Genomic DNA, 15274 nt, shown 5'->3' with positions numbered 1-15274 from the left:
TGTCAGGCTGTCTCTCAGAGGCAGAACCTGATGAGACTTGGGGCTGTTGTGAGTGAGCACGAGCCCAAAGCTGCCTTTCCAACCCTCCATCTTGCCACTAGTTTATGTCAAGTAAATCTAACCTATTAATTTCCTTCATGAGCTACTCTGCTCCAAGAGTTAAATATTACTTTGACCTGAGCTACATATAGGCTTTCTAATGGACACTGACCGTATCAATTACTGATTTTTTGCTGATTTTTTTTTCCTTTTTAAATTGAAATTTTAGTATTATACAGTCTGTAACAGGGATGCAGTATCTATATCTAGCCTGAGTACCCTGTGACGTGATTCTGGTTTCTATCCACAGGGTCCCCAGGCTGGGGTCAGACCCTCAGGGCAGGATGAGAAGGTGCCAGCCCCCCCGCCTCTGCGCCTTGGTCACCCAGATGGGGAAAGCAGGAGCCAGGAGTGGGGTCACAAGCTTTACACTTGTGCTACTGTGGAACTGGGCTGCTGCTAGGCTCATACCTGGTCCCAGGGGCAGGGAAGTACTCCCAAATCCAACAGCTCAGATATAGCCAAATATCCCTAAATAGATAGATTTCTTCACGTTGGGACTTAACAATTACAATTATGTACCTAGGCACTTTTATACAACTGTAAATTTTTTTGGGGGGGGGGGGGGAGAGATGCTCACTGCAATGCTTCAGCGTAGCTAAAATCCTACAACTTTAGCATGTATCACAGATCTTACTTACCTAGCTTAACAAAGGTGTGAGAATATTACACTGATAATGTGTATTAAGTGTTGATTACTAGATATAATTACTACTATAAATTTTTGGTCTCATCTGAAATATAGAAGCTATATCACAATTCAGTCATCCATCTAATCATTGTGAGAAAACTTCGGTTCACCGCTGTGTTCGTTAAGAATTTTGAAAAAAATATCAAATAGCTACTAATGTGTTGCTTGGAGAAAACAACTTATTCTAATAGATAATACAAAGTTCAGGATAATAAACATTTTGTCCCAAACAGCAAGCAAATTCTTCCAGTGTTCAAGAAATGAAGATCAGAAACCTGCAAATCAAAGTGAAATTAAAAAGTGCTCTTACTAGTGAATAATTTTTTAATCTGTTTGTTTTGTTGTTATTAACAAGTAAGCCCCACCAAATATTCAGAATTAAATCATCCTACTGGATCACCTTTGTAATTTCTTTTAAGGATTTTAAAGTTAGTGCACAGAAAAGGCATGGTGTAATTCATCATGGATCCTCTGATACCAATGGAGAAGCACATTTGTGTTATTTGAAGATGTGTCTCATGCTGCACGTTTGAATAAATGTATATGACAGTACAGCCAATGACAATACCTGAACTGAAGCATTTATTCAGGCAGGCTCAAAAAGAAGCACAGATAATAAAACCTAAAACCTGAAAATTACAAAGTTTCGAGCAAAAAGACCTGGAAAGCTTAGGAACATGGGAAGAAAATGATAGAATGAAATTAATTTAGGAAAAGTGTAGGTGGGTGCAACTAAGACAAAATAGTGTGTAGGACTGGAAGGCTGTGAAGATCAACAATCTTCAAAAAACACTGCTTCAAAAGAAATACCATGGAAAGAGATCTAGAGCTGCTGTTGAATAAGAAACACTAATTAGTGAACTTGGAATATAATAAAACAACAAAAATAGCCCATGAATTCTGTGTTCCCCACTCAAAAGCACCACACCATGGTACAGAGATTAGGAGGTCTTTCCTATGAATGCAGTTTAATAGTAATTAGGACAGTTGGAGGTTTTTCCTTGCTTTCTGTAATCCTCTGTGGTTCTGATGGAAAATGATTTGGGGCACCACATTTTTTACCAGAAAGATATTGACAAACTGGAAACTGTATACAGAACAGCAACAAAAAAACCCAGCGGAAACAGAGAAGAGAATGCATGAGAAAGCTAAAATAGCTGAATAGATTCAATTTGATTTCAAACATCTGAAAGGCATTAGCACCAATGCTGGAATGTATTTCATATAGCGTATAGATGCACAACTGAGAGCCCTAGATGAAATTACAAAAGGGACAAATTATACTGAAAATCCAGAATATTTCCTTGTCAATAACTGTATCAGAGCAGGAATAAATTCCTAATGAACTGGTAATAGCCCGTTGCTCTGGATATCTGCTGCCAAAAAGTGTGCAGCCCTTGCAGAGGTAGAGGTCAATGAGGTCTCTCTCCCAGTATAATTTGTCAGATTCTCTGGTACACTTGAGAATAAAATAAACTCCCAGCAATTTAAATAGTGCTCAAAGAGCCATCAGACTTGCCTTAACATGCCAGCATTTTGAGTGCAAACTTAACCCAGTTGCCACAGGAAGCTTAGTCATGAGGCCCCTTGTTTGTAACACACAGCTCTCCCTAATATGCTGCAGTAGATAAAGCAGCTACTAAAGCCTGTGGGTTTTCTGGGTGTATCTGAAAGTTTCCATGGTAACGAATGTGCAGCTTCAGAAGAAAAGAGCCCTGAAACTCAAAGCTGATGTTTCTGAGATTTTTAATACAGTGATAAATTTTTATGGTTCTATATTTTCACGATTCTGCATTTCTGACCATCTCCAGGATCATACGGAGAGCGGAGATCAACATTAGCACAATAACCGATGCTAACTATTGTGTACATCAAAACACAGGAGAGTTTCAAGTCCCTACGTCTAATTGCTTGTAACTGGAAGGCGAGGGAAACCATAGCACCCGTGGTGATTTCTAGCATTTGGGGTAACGAAGCAGGGCTTCCTCAGGAAAATCCAGACTCGCAAAGTGCTGCAGTTCTGGTGACTGAGACTTAGGCATGAGGCGAGGCGGAGGTGATGGGCATCTGGTGATATGACGGACACATACCTACTGCTCAGCCTGGGCTGCGTGGCTACAGGGAACTCAGGCTGTCGGTCGCTGATGGAGGACGTGCCCTTCCCCTGGCCATAGCGCAGCACTGCCAGGCCTCTGAAAGCATCAGCCCTGGCTGGAGGGAGAGGGAAGCCTGAGGGGCAGAGGAGCCAAAATAGCAAGCTTCATGCTCAGCAGGTCTGAAAAGCTCCGCTGCTTTTTAAAGCCTTTTTTATCTGAGCAGCTGCCACAAACATTTGGTGTCCCGTTGACCAGTTGGGGTCCCACCAGAGGTGTTTCTCAGGAGCTCATGTGGATGAGGATTTTTTTTTTTCCGAACTGAAAAAAAAATCCCAAGGGTTGTCATGCAAAAAGCAGGAGGTTCAGCCTTCCCTGTTCTCAGGAGTTTTACAGCTTGCCCCATGCTTTTTGAATATAATCTGTTGTTGCATTCTCCCTTGCCTCCTAATGGTACGCCTGTGTTAGATTCCCGTTTCATCATCAGTCTTTCCAGATAGACAATTGGCCATCTGTGCCCTGGGAATCTGCAGCACTTGTTCCAGATCAGAAAAGAAGGACATATTGTTGTCGGACTGGAAGCTAACAACAAAATGTTTGTACTGTTCCTTACACTGGCTTTGTAAACTTTGCGTTTCAGGGCGGCAAATCTGGTTGCTGCACAGGCCCTGTAAAACCATCACTCCTGCTCCAAATATACAATGCATTGTATGTATTTCTTCTGATCTGCAAATCAGAGGGGCAGATTTGATCGAATTAGCATCGTTGCTACCTGTCCACAAATGGCATAGACTGTCAGAGACATAGACAGAGCTAGAATGCTTTGTCACTGATGAGAGGAGCTGAAGAGCATCTCTGGCCGTAGACAGACAGCGCTGCTTAAAATGCTGCGTCAGTGGATCGCAGGCAGCTTTCCGCTCAGCCACTGCACAACCTTCCCTGGGGCAGGGAGCAGGGCCGTTTCACATCTGCAGTTTATCAGATGGAAAGGAGCATAAATCTGTTCCAGGAGAAATGAGGCACGGCCTTTCTGTTTCTGCAACAGCTAGCACGTTTTCTCCACTGGGTTTGTGTTTGCTCAGGGAGGGCAGCATTTGCACTTCTTGTTTCTGAAGAGCTGAACTTTGCTATTGTTCACTGAATGGAGAATATGCAGAATCAGAACATCTTTCAGAAACTATGACAGGAAAAATTTCTCTGCTACCGTTTAAAAATACTTTAGGTCGACTGTTTGTTTCTAGCCCAGATTATGCTGGTTTTATTTACATGCGCCTGCTCATGATTTCCCTGTTCTGTAAATCCCACCAAACCAATGTTTTCTGTGTTCCCTCTACTGGCTCTGCAGCAGACATTCACTAAAAAGGACAGTTAGCAAGAGCTGTGCACAGCAAAGGCATCTTGCTGTGAGACAGCCACTAGATTGTTGTTTAAAGCACGCAGGATAATGTCATCTCCATGCAAAACTGTAAAAAAGAAAAAAAAAAATGTTGGCTAAATGGAAAAAGAAGATAAAATTAGTACCAAAAAAGGATGTTTTTGCAAAGTTGCAGGCATTTACAAATAAAATTGAAGGCTTTAAAAAAAAAAACGTAAAAGCTGCAAAAAAATTATTCAGTGTCCTCTTCATCACACCTGGGCAATCAGATTAAGGCATTGTGCAAAACAGGGGACATAAGCAAATTTCCCATCTTTAATGGCATGCACCACATTTGTCCCATCATTAGACATGATAAACCAATGAGACAGAGAAAGCAAGGGGTAAAACCACTCTTTGTCATGCAGCTTCTCTTACACATTCACTGCAGTGTGGGATTTTTCAAAGCTGCACATGTGCCGACGGACACTGGCTGGTGGGCGAGAACTCTGGCTGCCTCTTCCTGAAGATTGAAAAGAAAAAGACACCCAGTGAGTGGTTATACACATGTGCACACATGGTGGCTATACCACTCAATAGGGTGCCTGTACCTGACCTATGCCTAAGGGTCACTGTGGGCTTTCCCATCTTTTCTCCTCATCACCTCGACTTCCACATAGATTTCTCCTTGGCTCCAGCACGGTGCTGTTTAAAACAGTTTCTCGTGGTGTTCGTTCCTGCTTCCTCTGCTGAGCCCTGATGCACTTTGCATACCAGATGGCAAGGGCTGCTGTGCATCTAGCTGTCAGAGGGACTTCTCCCCTGGTATTCTCAACACAGGGTGAAATGATGAAAAAGGAGCATCTGCCTTTCGCATCTTATTTACAAAAGCATCACCAAAAGTTTTTGTTGGTGGAGTTTTTATTATATACTCAGCTCCTACTTTTTCCTGTGTCTCTTACTGCCCTAATCTGCTTTTCTAAATGTTTTCTTTCTTTTACTTTTGAACTCCAGCTGAGTAGCCACTAGCTTTCATTACATGTGATTTCACTGTTCGTGCTGCTTTTTTTTCCAAGAAAACATTGGCCTTATTGAGGTAGACACAAAATGAATAGTCTCCTAGATGCTCTATCTGCAATGGTAATTCAAAAAGGGATTGCAGATTGCAGTTTGGGCCATTAATATAAGACCATTTCCACTTCATTTTTCTCTTCTTCCTTACTCTATCAAGCGGATGCAAACTCTCATTTGTTTTCCCCAGTATCAATAAAAATATATACACACACGCGCGTGCTTTGACAAAAATCTCAGGTATTTTTGCACATGAAATGCATCAATGAATTTCTGCAAAAAAAAAATGTCATTGTATTGCAAATAAAATGCAAATCAAAATTCAGCATTTCTCCCCATCAAACAATCATAGTGCATGCTTGCCAGACTTCTATTTACCTCAAAACAACAGATTCATGGATGGTATGTGCATGTACTACATACTCAGTACAGCTGCTCATGAGCCAAACAAGCCATTCTTCTCACCACATACTAAAGCACCGGAGCACAGCATGATGTACACAGAATACATGCATACCCATTTTGGAGAGGTAGATGCCTTGAGATGACTTCTGAACTATTATGAATAAAACACAAATAAGACATACTGCTGAGCAATTTTGTAAACCTAGTCACTTTGAAGTCTCTAGAATAATTAAATTCCTTACCAGGTGTAACGAGATCTCTGAGATTTGACAATTTAAAGGTGATCATAATTAGGAACTTAGCTACCATGCTCTCTCCTACACCCTGTTAAAGTTACAGAGATTATTAAGCTTCTGATTAAACAGAACACCCAACATTTCTACAGACCTCCAGTTTTCTTCATCTATTGAGAGAATAAAAAAGGTTTCTACTTTCTGTGCTTGCTTTGTTAAAAGTCAGAAATTAGTAGTTTATTCAGTCACAGAAGCTAATTTCACAAAACAAGTAGCAACATGCAGTTGATTATCTGAGAGAAAAATCCAGTCCTAAATTTATGTCACTCGTGCACAGTGCTGTATGCACAATAGAGGGCACACAGCCACGGAGAACCTTGCTCAGGGACCCTGGAAAAGGTGGAAGAAGTTTTTGTTTCCGAGCACTACTTGGGACTTCAGTCTTTCTGAGTCAACAGGCTTTGCCAGCTATCATCCTTCAGCTACTGCAGTTTGCTGTCTTTTCTGGCTTGCTTAGTTGCAGCCCTTGTTCCCCCCCCCCTAGTATTTCTTCTTATTCAGATATATCCCTGGAGTGAGTTCAGAGCATTTTGTTCTCCAAGCTTCGGGCAACTGTAGGTCTTGTTATGAAATCCTCCTGTGTGAAAGGAAGAAAGAAGCCCACTTCCTCAGGCAGTCCAAAATGCTTCCTAACGTATCCAAAATACAGTGAACTCTTTTCTTACTATGCCTGCAGCTGTGCTCCTCAGCCAGAATCAAACACAGATATTACATGTAATAGAGTATGCAACCCCCAAATGCCTCTCCAGGTTTGCATTCTGTAGGACGTTGTTAAAATGCTGCCAAGCTCCATCAAAGCAGTGGTCTGCCTTTTGGTCTAGGTCAAGGGCGATCCCCATACAGTGATATACAGCATATACACTACAGAAATCAGCTCTAAATCTCAAGGTTCATGCTTCAGTAGAATTTGGATGTGGATTTATAGTGAAATTTAGATTTATAGTGTTATGGGAAATGTAGTGCATGTGTTGATTATTCTTCAGTGAATTATTTTGCAATTATCAAATCACTGCCAACTGCATAAATAATAATAAATGATTTTGAAGCATTCAGTCTGAAGTATCTTTGTAGGCTTGCTTTGTCTTACTAGTAGTGTGTGCTAATACTGCAGAGCCCTGATTCAGAATTAGCGCCCAGATCTCTGTACCAATCTTTTTTTCTTTTAAGTATGACAATGTATCCTCTCTTCTTCCTCTCAGCCTTGCAGGCAGTGATGGCGCTTCACGTACACTTCTCTGGCTACCAGAAAAATTAGGTAGCCTGCCCATCTTTACAACATAAGGATTAATGGGTCATGTTTGGCGCAGTCTTCTCAAGAGTAATTCCTGCTGAGTGGTTATTTGTACCCTGAGCCCAGAGGCAGGATGGATCTTCTGTGCATTCGAACAAGGAGTTGGCATACCATCATGAAAGTGTCTGAACTTCTTTCTAACGAACCCCTGGGTGCAGTAACAGGGAGCCTGGCAGAGGAAGCAGGGGGGCAGTGCAGAGGGTTCCTGAAAGAAGTGGATTAATTGCTTTACTTTATGTTCTTTGAAGCAGAAAAATGCTTCTAGCCAGTTGTTCAGAACAGGGTAGGAAGCAGGTCTGTTGAAATCTGCAGTGAGGAATACAAAGGATGTGAGGGAAGAGTCACCCTTTCCCTATTTTTTCTCTTAAGTGTAAATGAATCATCCCACAAGGCAAACAGCTGTGTCAGGATTGTAGGAAAGTGTAAATTGCTATCTGTAATATTTTATACCTGAACAGCTGTGAAACTAGAAACATTCACCTTCTGCTCTGGAATTACTCTCTCTGCTCAACCAGACTCCCCAAACAGACACAAATCAGATGAATCTGTCTGGCGTCCAAGATAACTGAAGCACAGGGCACTGTGTTACCTATCATCTAAAGGCACAGTCCGAGATCCTCCACTCTAGGTGTTGTCCGAGCTGTGAGAAAAGCTTTCGCATTCCCCTCAGTCAAAAACATACAGAAAAGCACAGCCCCAGATTTTATACAATCTAATCTGAAGCAACTGACCATCAAAAACATTAGGAAGAGGGCAAGGTGGGGAGGAAATTCAAGAGAAGTGATGATGACATTGTGCTGATGCTTGCAGTGATAGCCCAGAATCATCCCCCACTTTTTAAGAACTGATGTATAATGCCTAGCTTTAATACGGGAAAGGAGAAGCCTTGTGCCATGTGCCCTGTGACACACTGCCATCACATCCTAGAGCAGTTCCTGCTCCAGCATTCAGACCGACGGCCCTCTGCACTCCCAAGGGACAGCTCAACACCACCACAAACTTTCTAGCCTGCTTTTCACCTCCTTGACCCTCTAGCAGTCTGCAAGGTGACTGGGGAGGTAAGCACACTTCGTACGTAGAACCAGGTCAGTAAAGTGCTCAACTAAACATTCATCCCAAATTCTCTTGCCTCTCCAAATCTAGCATCTTCCTAGGCAGAAACATGTTCATCTTCTGATGTTTGTGTCCTTGAAAGGTCAGGTTTTATGTCTAGTTGTCATGGCTGGATCAAAAGATTTCTACATAAAAAGAAGCAAGGCCATGTCCTTTTCCTGTAGGAAGAGGAGCTGAATTTTCAATACCTTTTATATGAGCCAGGATCTGATGGAAGATTTCTGTAATATATTTCATTAAGCCAAGAGATGAAGTTGGGAAGATGGACAGGTTTTCAGTACGCATTCATTTTTAAAACACAAGTCCTGAATTCCAAGCTAAGTGCAAGTTGGAAAAAATCTCTCTGAGTTTTAACTTAATTATGCTAATCAACGGCGCAGTGGCAGTTTTTGGAAAGAAAGAAATCGTTAAGAGCTGTGGAGCAAAGAGCACTGCAAGTAGGAGGGAGGCTATAGGGTCATTGACCCTTGCCAGGCAGAGCGAGACATGCAGATAATTATCACCCGTGGAGGACTGAGGAGCCGGAGGGATTTCACAGCACACCCTCTCTGTCGAAGTGTGAGCATCTGCCGAAGAGGACAGAAGGGTCACGGTCACCAAGGAAAGCGCAGTCCCAGCAGGATGCCCGGGAAGACCCAGCGCTGAGCTGTGTGGTGGAGACAGAGCTGAGGCTGCGCTTCGGGTCACCCGGGGCCAGCAGCAGCCAGCTGCGTGCCCAGGGGAGCGCTCCAGCCCTCCCTCCGTGCCAGCACAACCCTTGCTGCGATTGCTCAATCAACTGGCAGGGAACGACAGGGACAACTAAGCTGGGTCACAGCTAAGACAGAAAAAGAAAGGGGGAAAAAAATATGATCAGTTCCCGGCTCCAGTTCACAGCACGGCCGTCCAGGCTCTTGTCCCTGCACAAGTGAAGGGACAGCGTGGGGTAAAGGAAGGCTTTGGGTGTCATTCCTGGCTTAGGGCAGCTTAAAGCATTTGTGGATTTACAGGCTATGATAGCCCAAAGAAGCCGCAGGCAAATCTCTTGGCTGTCCGGGATGGCGGCAGGAGAGATTTTTGAGATAACTTGTATAACCCTAAGGACTGAGAAACGTGTATAGCCTTACATTTCAGAGGATAAGAGAAAGTAAAGGAGGAAGGACCGCTAACTGACTGGGGTCACAGAGATGCCTGGGGCCACGCTCTGTACCCCACGGGACCCTGCACCGCCCGCACACGCGAGCTCCCAAGGACCCTCGCAGAGCCGCGGGGTTGTCCCTCATGTCCCTCACACCATTAACCTGCCACCTGGGGCACAAGAGCCGGTGACAGTGTGGCTGGCCCAGCCCTTGCAGCCCACGGCTGGGCTCGGCCGGGTTAATGCCACCCACACGCTTAATCTGCTCCCCGGGCATTTTTTGTAGTCGTCTATGCTGCTGTAGCTATGCTTTCAAGCGGAGCCCCTTGTCAGTCCTTGTCAGTCTGCTCAAGGTAAATAATCCCTCCTTGGGGGCTTACGCAGACTTTGGGATTTGCTTTTTTATTGGTTGGTTGGTTGTTTTGGGGGTATTTTGCTGCTGGCTGTGTGGTTAGTTGGCTGGTTTGGGGGGCTTTGGGATGCAAAAAAATAAGTAATGTGGAATAAGTCCCAATTTCCAGACAATCCTTGATCTGGAAACGCAAGGCTTGCAAACCAGCCAAAACAGGCCAAGCTGAACCATCTGAAATGATCTGGCTTGTGCCCTGAAAAGAAATGGCCAGAAGAGAACATAAAACAAACATTTTCCATGGAAATAGAGGAGAATACTAACAAGAGCTTTAAGTAAGAAAACAAGAGCAGACATTCCTGGCTTTAACACACTAAGGATGAGGAAAGATTAATAGTGCTGGGCAAAGAGAAGGAGGATATGCTAACTAGAAGGTGGCTTGCAGACAGACATTTAAACTGAGCCTGAGATTCTCTGTGGGTACCTGGGACTGATCAGACTGAAACTGCAAACACCAGCAAACCATCTACTAGTGAGGAGCTGCTAGAATCAGATCAGGGGGCACTTGTTTTGCTAGAGTTTAAGATCACCTTTGACATCTCTGGCTGTGGTGCTGCAACACAGCTAAGCTAATCTAATGATTTGCTGCTGAAAGGGACAACTTTCACCCCTGTTCCCCAAACCAGGGCCAGCAGCGACATTTTCTCTGGTGCTGACATTAATGTTTTTCTGACTTTGAGATCTGGCTCAAGGACAATCCAGCAGAAAATAATTCACTTTTTTCCCTCTTTTTTTTCTCTCTGTACGGTTAATTTTACAGGGTGGAAGAAAACCACATCCTGCGTGCCACAAAAGAAGAACCACAGAGCAAAGAAGGGGAAACAGCCTAAGAAGAGATAACTGAAGCCATAAGCTAGAAACGGTAAATTGTTTATAATGCAGTAATAAGAAACCTACAGCTTTTAGTTTTCAAGGGGGCTTTAAAGTGACAAATTGTGTGATTACTTCTAGCCTGCACAACTGTTTACAGTTTACAGTGATGATGCCTTTTAACCTATGCTTGTCAGGTGTGGGAGGCTGAATGCCAGAGCACATAAATGCTCTGAAGATTTAGCTGACTTGTTATTTCAAAAATTAAATAGTCTTTAACAACTTTAATGTGGAGGCAGGTGTTCTGTTGATACAATATACTCTCCTTTTCAACCCACTCTTAAAGTGGTTTCTTAGAGTCCTTTGGCATAGCAGAGAACATAACTTCTGTTGTGGGCCATGAATATTAGTGACTCTTTGACAGTGAATGTCTTCTGTGTGGACATTAATTCTGTCATAGTCTGGTCTGCAGACTTCCAGACCTGGGTCTGGAAACCCCAGACAAAGACCTGGCAATGCTGATTTTGCCCATTCAGAGTCCTTGGGCCACAGAGCTAAGAACTGGGAGAGGAGGGGAAAATGTGGTCAGATCTCTGCTCTGGGTGTGAATGGTTCTCATCGCATCTGGGACAGATGGAAAACAGTATCAGAAGACAGGTGAAAAAAACATCAAACCATACTAGCTAAAAAAAAAAAAAATCAAATTCAAGCAGGAAGCGAAGAGGGAGATTTTAAAATTCCTCTCTTCCCTTTACAAACTCTTAAATCACCATAGACAAAAGTAAAGAGAAGAAAGTAAGTTGCTCCATTACAAACAGCTGTGGGACAGGCATTAGCAAAGACTACATCCAGACTTTGGACTGAAGAAGTTAGCCTCTGCTTTGCTACACATCATATCCAGCACCAGTCTCTGCATCTTCTTCTGTGTTCTATGAAAGTAATGTGAAGAATGGAAAAATTAGGATGGTATTAAATGTTGTAGGAGGTAGTACAGGTGTTTGTAAATGAATGTGTCTGAATTTGGGGGTATTTTAAGAAAAATGGGCTTCTGCAGGTGCCTGGCTAGTGTGCTGTGTCCTGTCCCTGTAATAACTGGAACTCGGCTGCTGCTGATTGATGGTAAGGCACAAAGGTGTGCAGGCTGTGGTCTCACAAAGGCTAGTGCAATTGGCAGTGGTTCATGCTGTTGAGGCATGTGTAAGATGAAACTGCCTGACTTCTGTTTCCAAAGTTTAGTAAAACCCCCATTGTCAAAAATACTCCCAGCTCTGGAAGCACAAATAGTGGGCGAGCTAAACTGAGCTACTGCTAGTGAGAAATTTTTTCAAATCATTCCTTAGGATAGGGAAGAGGTTTGGAGAACATTTCCTAATTACAGTGATGATATAAGTTAGGATAGTCAGGTCTTTGTGCCTTGGTGACAGCTGGCATCATCCTGACAAATTTGTTTGGAGACAAATTTGTTTGGAAACAAATTACTGATCAACTGACAGAGCAATGTGCGGGCCTCTTCCCACAGAGAAAAAAAATAATGTATGTACTAGTGCCATCCACCAAGGGCTTCAAAGGTATTTCTCTAATGAAACATAGAGCAATAGGGGACTGAGACTACCACTGTATTATCAGGATAAAACCCTGCTCAGACAGTTTAATTGCCAACAGGGTGGAAAACCATACATGCCTACAGTCCCTTAACAGAGGTGGACCATCTTCTCTCTCTGGGAGTGTGATTCACCTATGAGTTAAAGCTAAAAATCAGGCGCTCTGTCAGCATGTGTTTGCATCACCTGCAGCTTGTCTTGCAGTGTTTTGTTTTGTGGGGCATCCCTGAGCAAAGGGGATCACTCATTGCAGGCAGGAATAAGCTCTGTGAACAAGCCAGAACGTGAAATGCCTTTCACATCGGTGAAACAAGTGACATCCAAGAGTGCTGTCCTTTTGGGTTCTTATGTGCTTGTGTGTCCCTAAGCATGAAAAAGGATTGAATAAATTAGCAGTAGTTCTGCATTTCACATTAGTAACTTTGCACTGAATTTCTGGGATGAATCAAGAATATTTTTCAAACTACATCTTAATTTGAAGAAAAAACAAAACACCTGTATTAGCTGTATATACCTGTGTATAGTTCTTGTGATGTTTTATAGCCTTATCCTTACATAGAGAATATCAGAGATCCACATGACATTCGTCAGTACCCAACTTTTGTTCACCTCTAAATTAGCTCAAAGATGTATGAAATCACAAGGTGGCTGAGAGATCCCTGCAGAATAAACACTTGCAGAATATCCTGTGTGTTTATTCTAGCAAGTATTTGTACATGAATTATCATGTGATCATGAAATGTCACAGCTGTTTGCTTCTGCTGAGGGGACATGAATAACTGAGGCACAGGGCTGAAACATCACACCTTTGAGGACTGGAAGGAAGTAAAATGCATTCTTGACTTAAAAAATCTTGAAGTCCCCTCTAGAAGACTTGTATTTTAGTTCTTATTTCCATTTTAAAATGCTGAATTAAATAAATAAATAGCTGTAATGCATTTTAAAATGATATTTCAGACCACCCCCCTCGTAAACATGGGTTGGTGGGGGCTTTTTCCTAAGTATGTGCTTATGAGAGTTGGAGCCTGTCTTCTATATGTAATATAGGCAAATATCCAGGTTTTTAGCTCCTTATCTGGATGCAACCCTTAGCACCTATTTCTTTACATGACACTCTTAAAAGGACAAGATTTCTTCCTTATTTTTCTCACAGAGAGAATTCTAACCAAAACAACGTGAGATTACGGTGCTAAGCAGATAAACATCACTTGCTTATACCTACATGCGAACGCAATTGTTTGTATCACTCACTGTTGAGTTGGTGTATATCTGTAGCATTCTAACTGGATTGTTATAACTACATTTCAGAATAAAAATGCAATAAATAATATATACAAATACAAAAATACAAGGAAATGTAATAAGTGATCCAGTCAAGCACGAAATTAAATTACAAGTGGTGTCCTTATTCCTGTGTTTTTATGCCAAGAAAGATACTAGTCTTTCCCAGGATTTCTGTAGAGCTGCCTTTGCTTCCCTTCAGTCAGGAAGCAGATTGTGGTACATAACTGTAAAGCACCCCTCTGATGTGATTGTGTATCTATGCATCATTGTGTTTAAGTACTGAAATTCATTATACAAAGCTGCCTGGTGCTACAGCAGCGCCTGTAAGTAAAACAACATTTTGTGATTCAGCATCTTGAGAGCAGCAAAACAAGAGAAGGAGCTGTAAAGCGAAGTTCTCTGGGAGTCCTTTGGTAAGAACCAGGCTGCATTCAGAGACCTTTCCTTGGGTTTATGTCCTGTCAAAATCCCCTGGGAGAACAGAGTTGTGAATATCCATGAAAAGAAAGTGGCAAAACTGCCCTGGACTGGGAACTTCTGAGGAAGGGAGGAAATTACATAAAACCTTACACAACAGCCCTTTCACCTAAAGGGACCATCCAAATAAAACATGGCTCTGACTGGTGACAAAGCAGAAGCCTGGATGGGAGCCCAGGGTGCAGGTACCGTGCCCTGTAAACCAATTCAGTATAAACTGGGGGTTTGTCTCAGGGGAGTTTATCCCCACTGCTCTTACTGGGAGGCCACTGCAGAAATTCATTGCTTTTCTAATTTCTTTCTCTTAAATGTAGCCTCGGGCAGCCTCTGTTTGGTCACAGAAGGAAACCCAGAGGAATAAGCCTAAACTGCCAGACCTCTTGGCTTGTACTTGATGACAATCGACCCAAACATATTGTGTATCTGTCCCCGCTCCTTCTCCTCAGCTTGCCTTAGGAGTGACATGTGATTAGTTATGCATGTGCTGAGACTCCCTTTAGCTGGGATAATTTGAAAGGAAAACTTACAGTGCCTTATGCAACCTTGCCCCTTATTTCTCATTAGAAGGAAGAAGTAAATTCTCTACCTCCAGACCGGTTATCTTGCACATATATACACAGATAGATAATTTGGTATATAATTTGGTACATACATTTGCTATGCCTGTTTTTTACAAAAATATGATTTTCAGTATTCATTGAAATAACTAGAAAGAATGTAAGTGTGGAAGTGACATCTCGGAGTTATTTATCACCTATTCTCTGCTATTTTGGTGCATGGGCCAGAACTACCTCACGTCTATTAAAGCAAATGCAAATTCAAGGCTATGGAGGACAATATTAGATGTAATTACATATCTCAAATTTAATGGACAACACTGCAGCAGGGCTAGAAGAGATTGCTATTGGACTATGAAGTTTCAGACTCCCTTATTTTGTGTTTCTTTCCAATTCTTTAGCATCAATTGTAAGAGTCCCTTTGGAAACATGTAACTGTCTTCTGGGAGTTTTAAATATTCACTTAAATCAATACACTGACAAGGACTGAGCAGCTTGACTGAGTCTGTTGAATTTTCTTATTTGAAATTCACATCACGTGCATGAGAGAACTGGGTAAGAGCTGTTACCTGTCACAGTGCTATGTGTCCACAAAATCATTAACAGTTT

General features: G+C 42.4%; 1 protein-coding gene across 2 annotated transcripts in view; it reads right to left on the bottom strand.

Moving 5' to 3' along the window:
* The window catches only part of GRM1 (glutamate metabotropic receptor 1), a 197906-nt gene that overhangs the window by 9802 nt on the left and 172830 nt on the right, over positions 1-15274 (bottom strand). Inside the window, exon 9 of one of the 2 annotated variants that reach the window (XM_069786948.1) lies at positions 4676-4760. The exons of the other annotated variant lie outside the window; for it this stretch is intronic. Within the exon in view, the coding sequence (XP_069643049.1) occupies positions 4700-4760 (61 nt within the window). The 3' untranslated portion in view covers positions 4676-4699. The remainder of the gene's footprint in view (positions 1-4675; positions 4761-15274) is intronic. 2 annotated transcript variants of the gene reach the window in all.

The sequence above is a fragment of the Haliaeetus albicilla genome, chromosome 7 (assembly GCF_947461875.1).
Source record: "Haliaeetus albicilla chromosome 7, bHalAlb1.1, whole genome shotgun sequence".
Lineage (NCBI taxonomy): Eukaryota > Metazoa > Chordata > Aves > Accipitriformes > Accipitridae > Haliaeetus > Haliaeetus albicilla.
The sequence above is the reverse complement of the archived record's forward strand: the minus strand, read 5'-3'. Positions and strand labels throughout refer to the sequence as shown.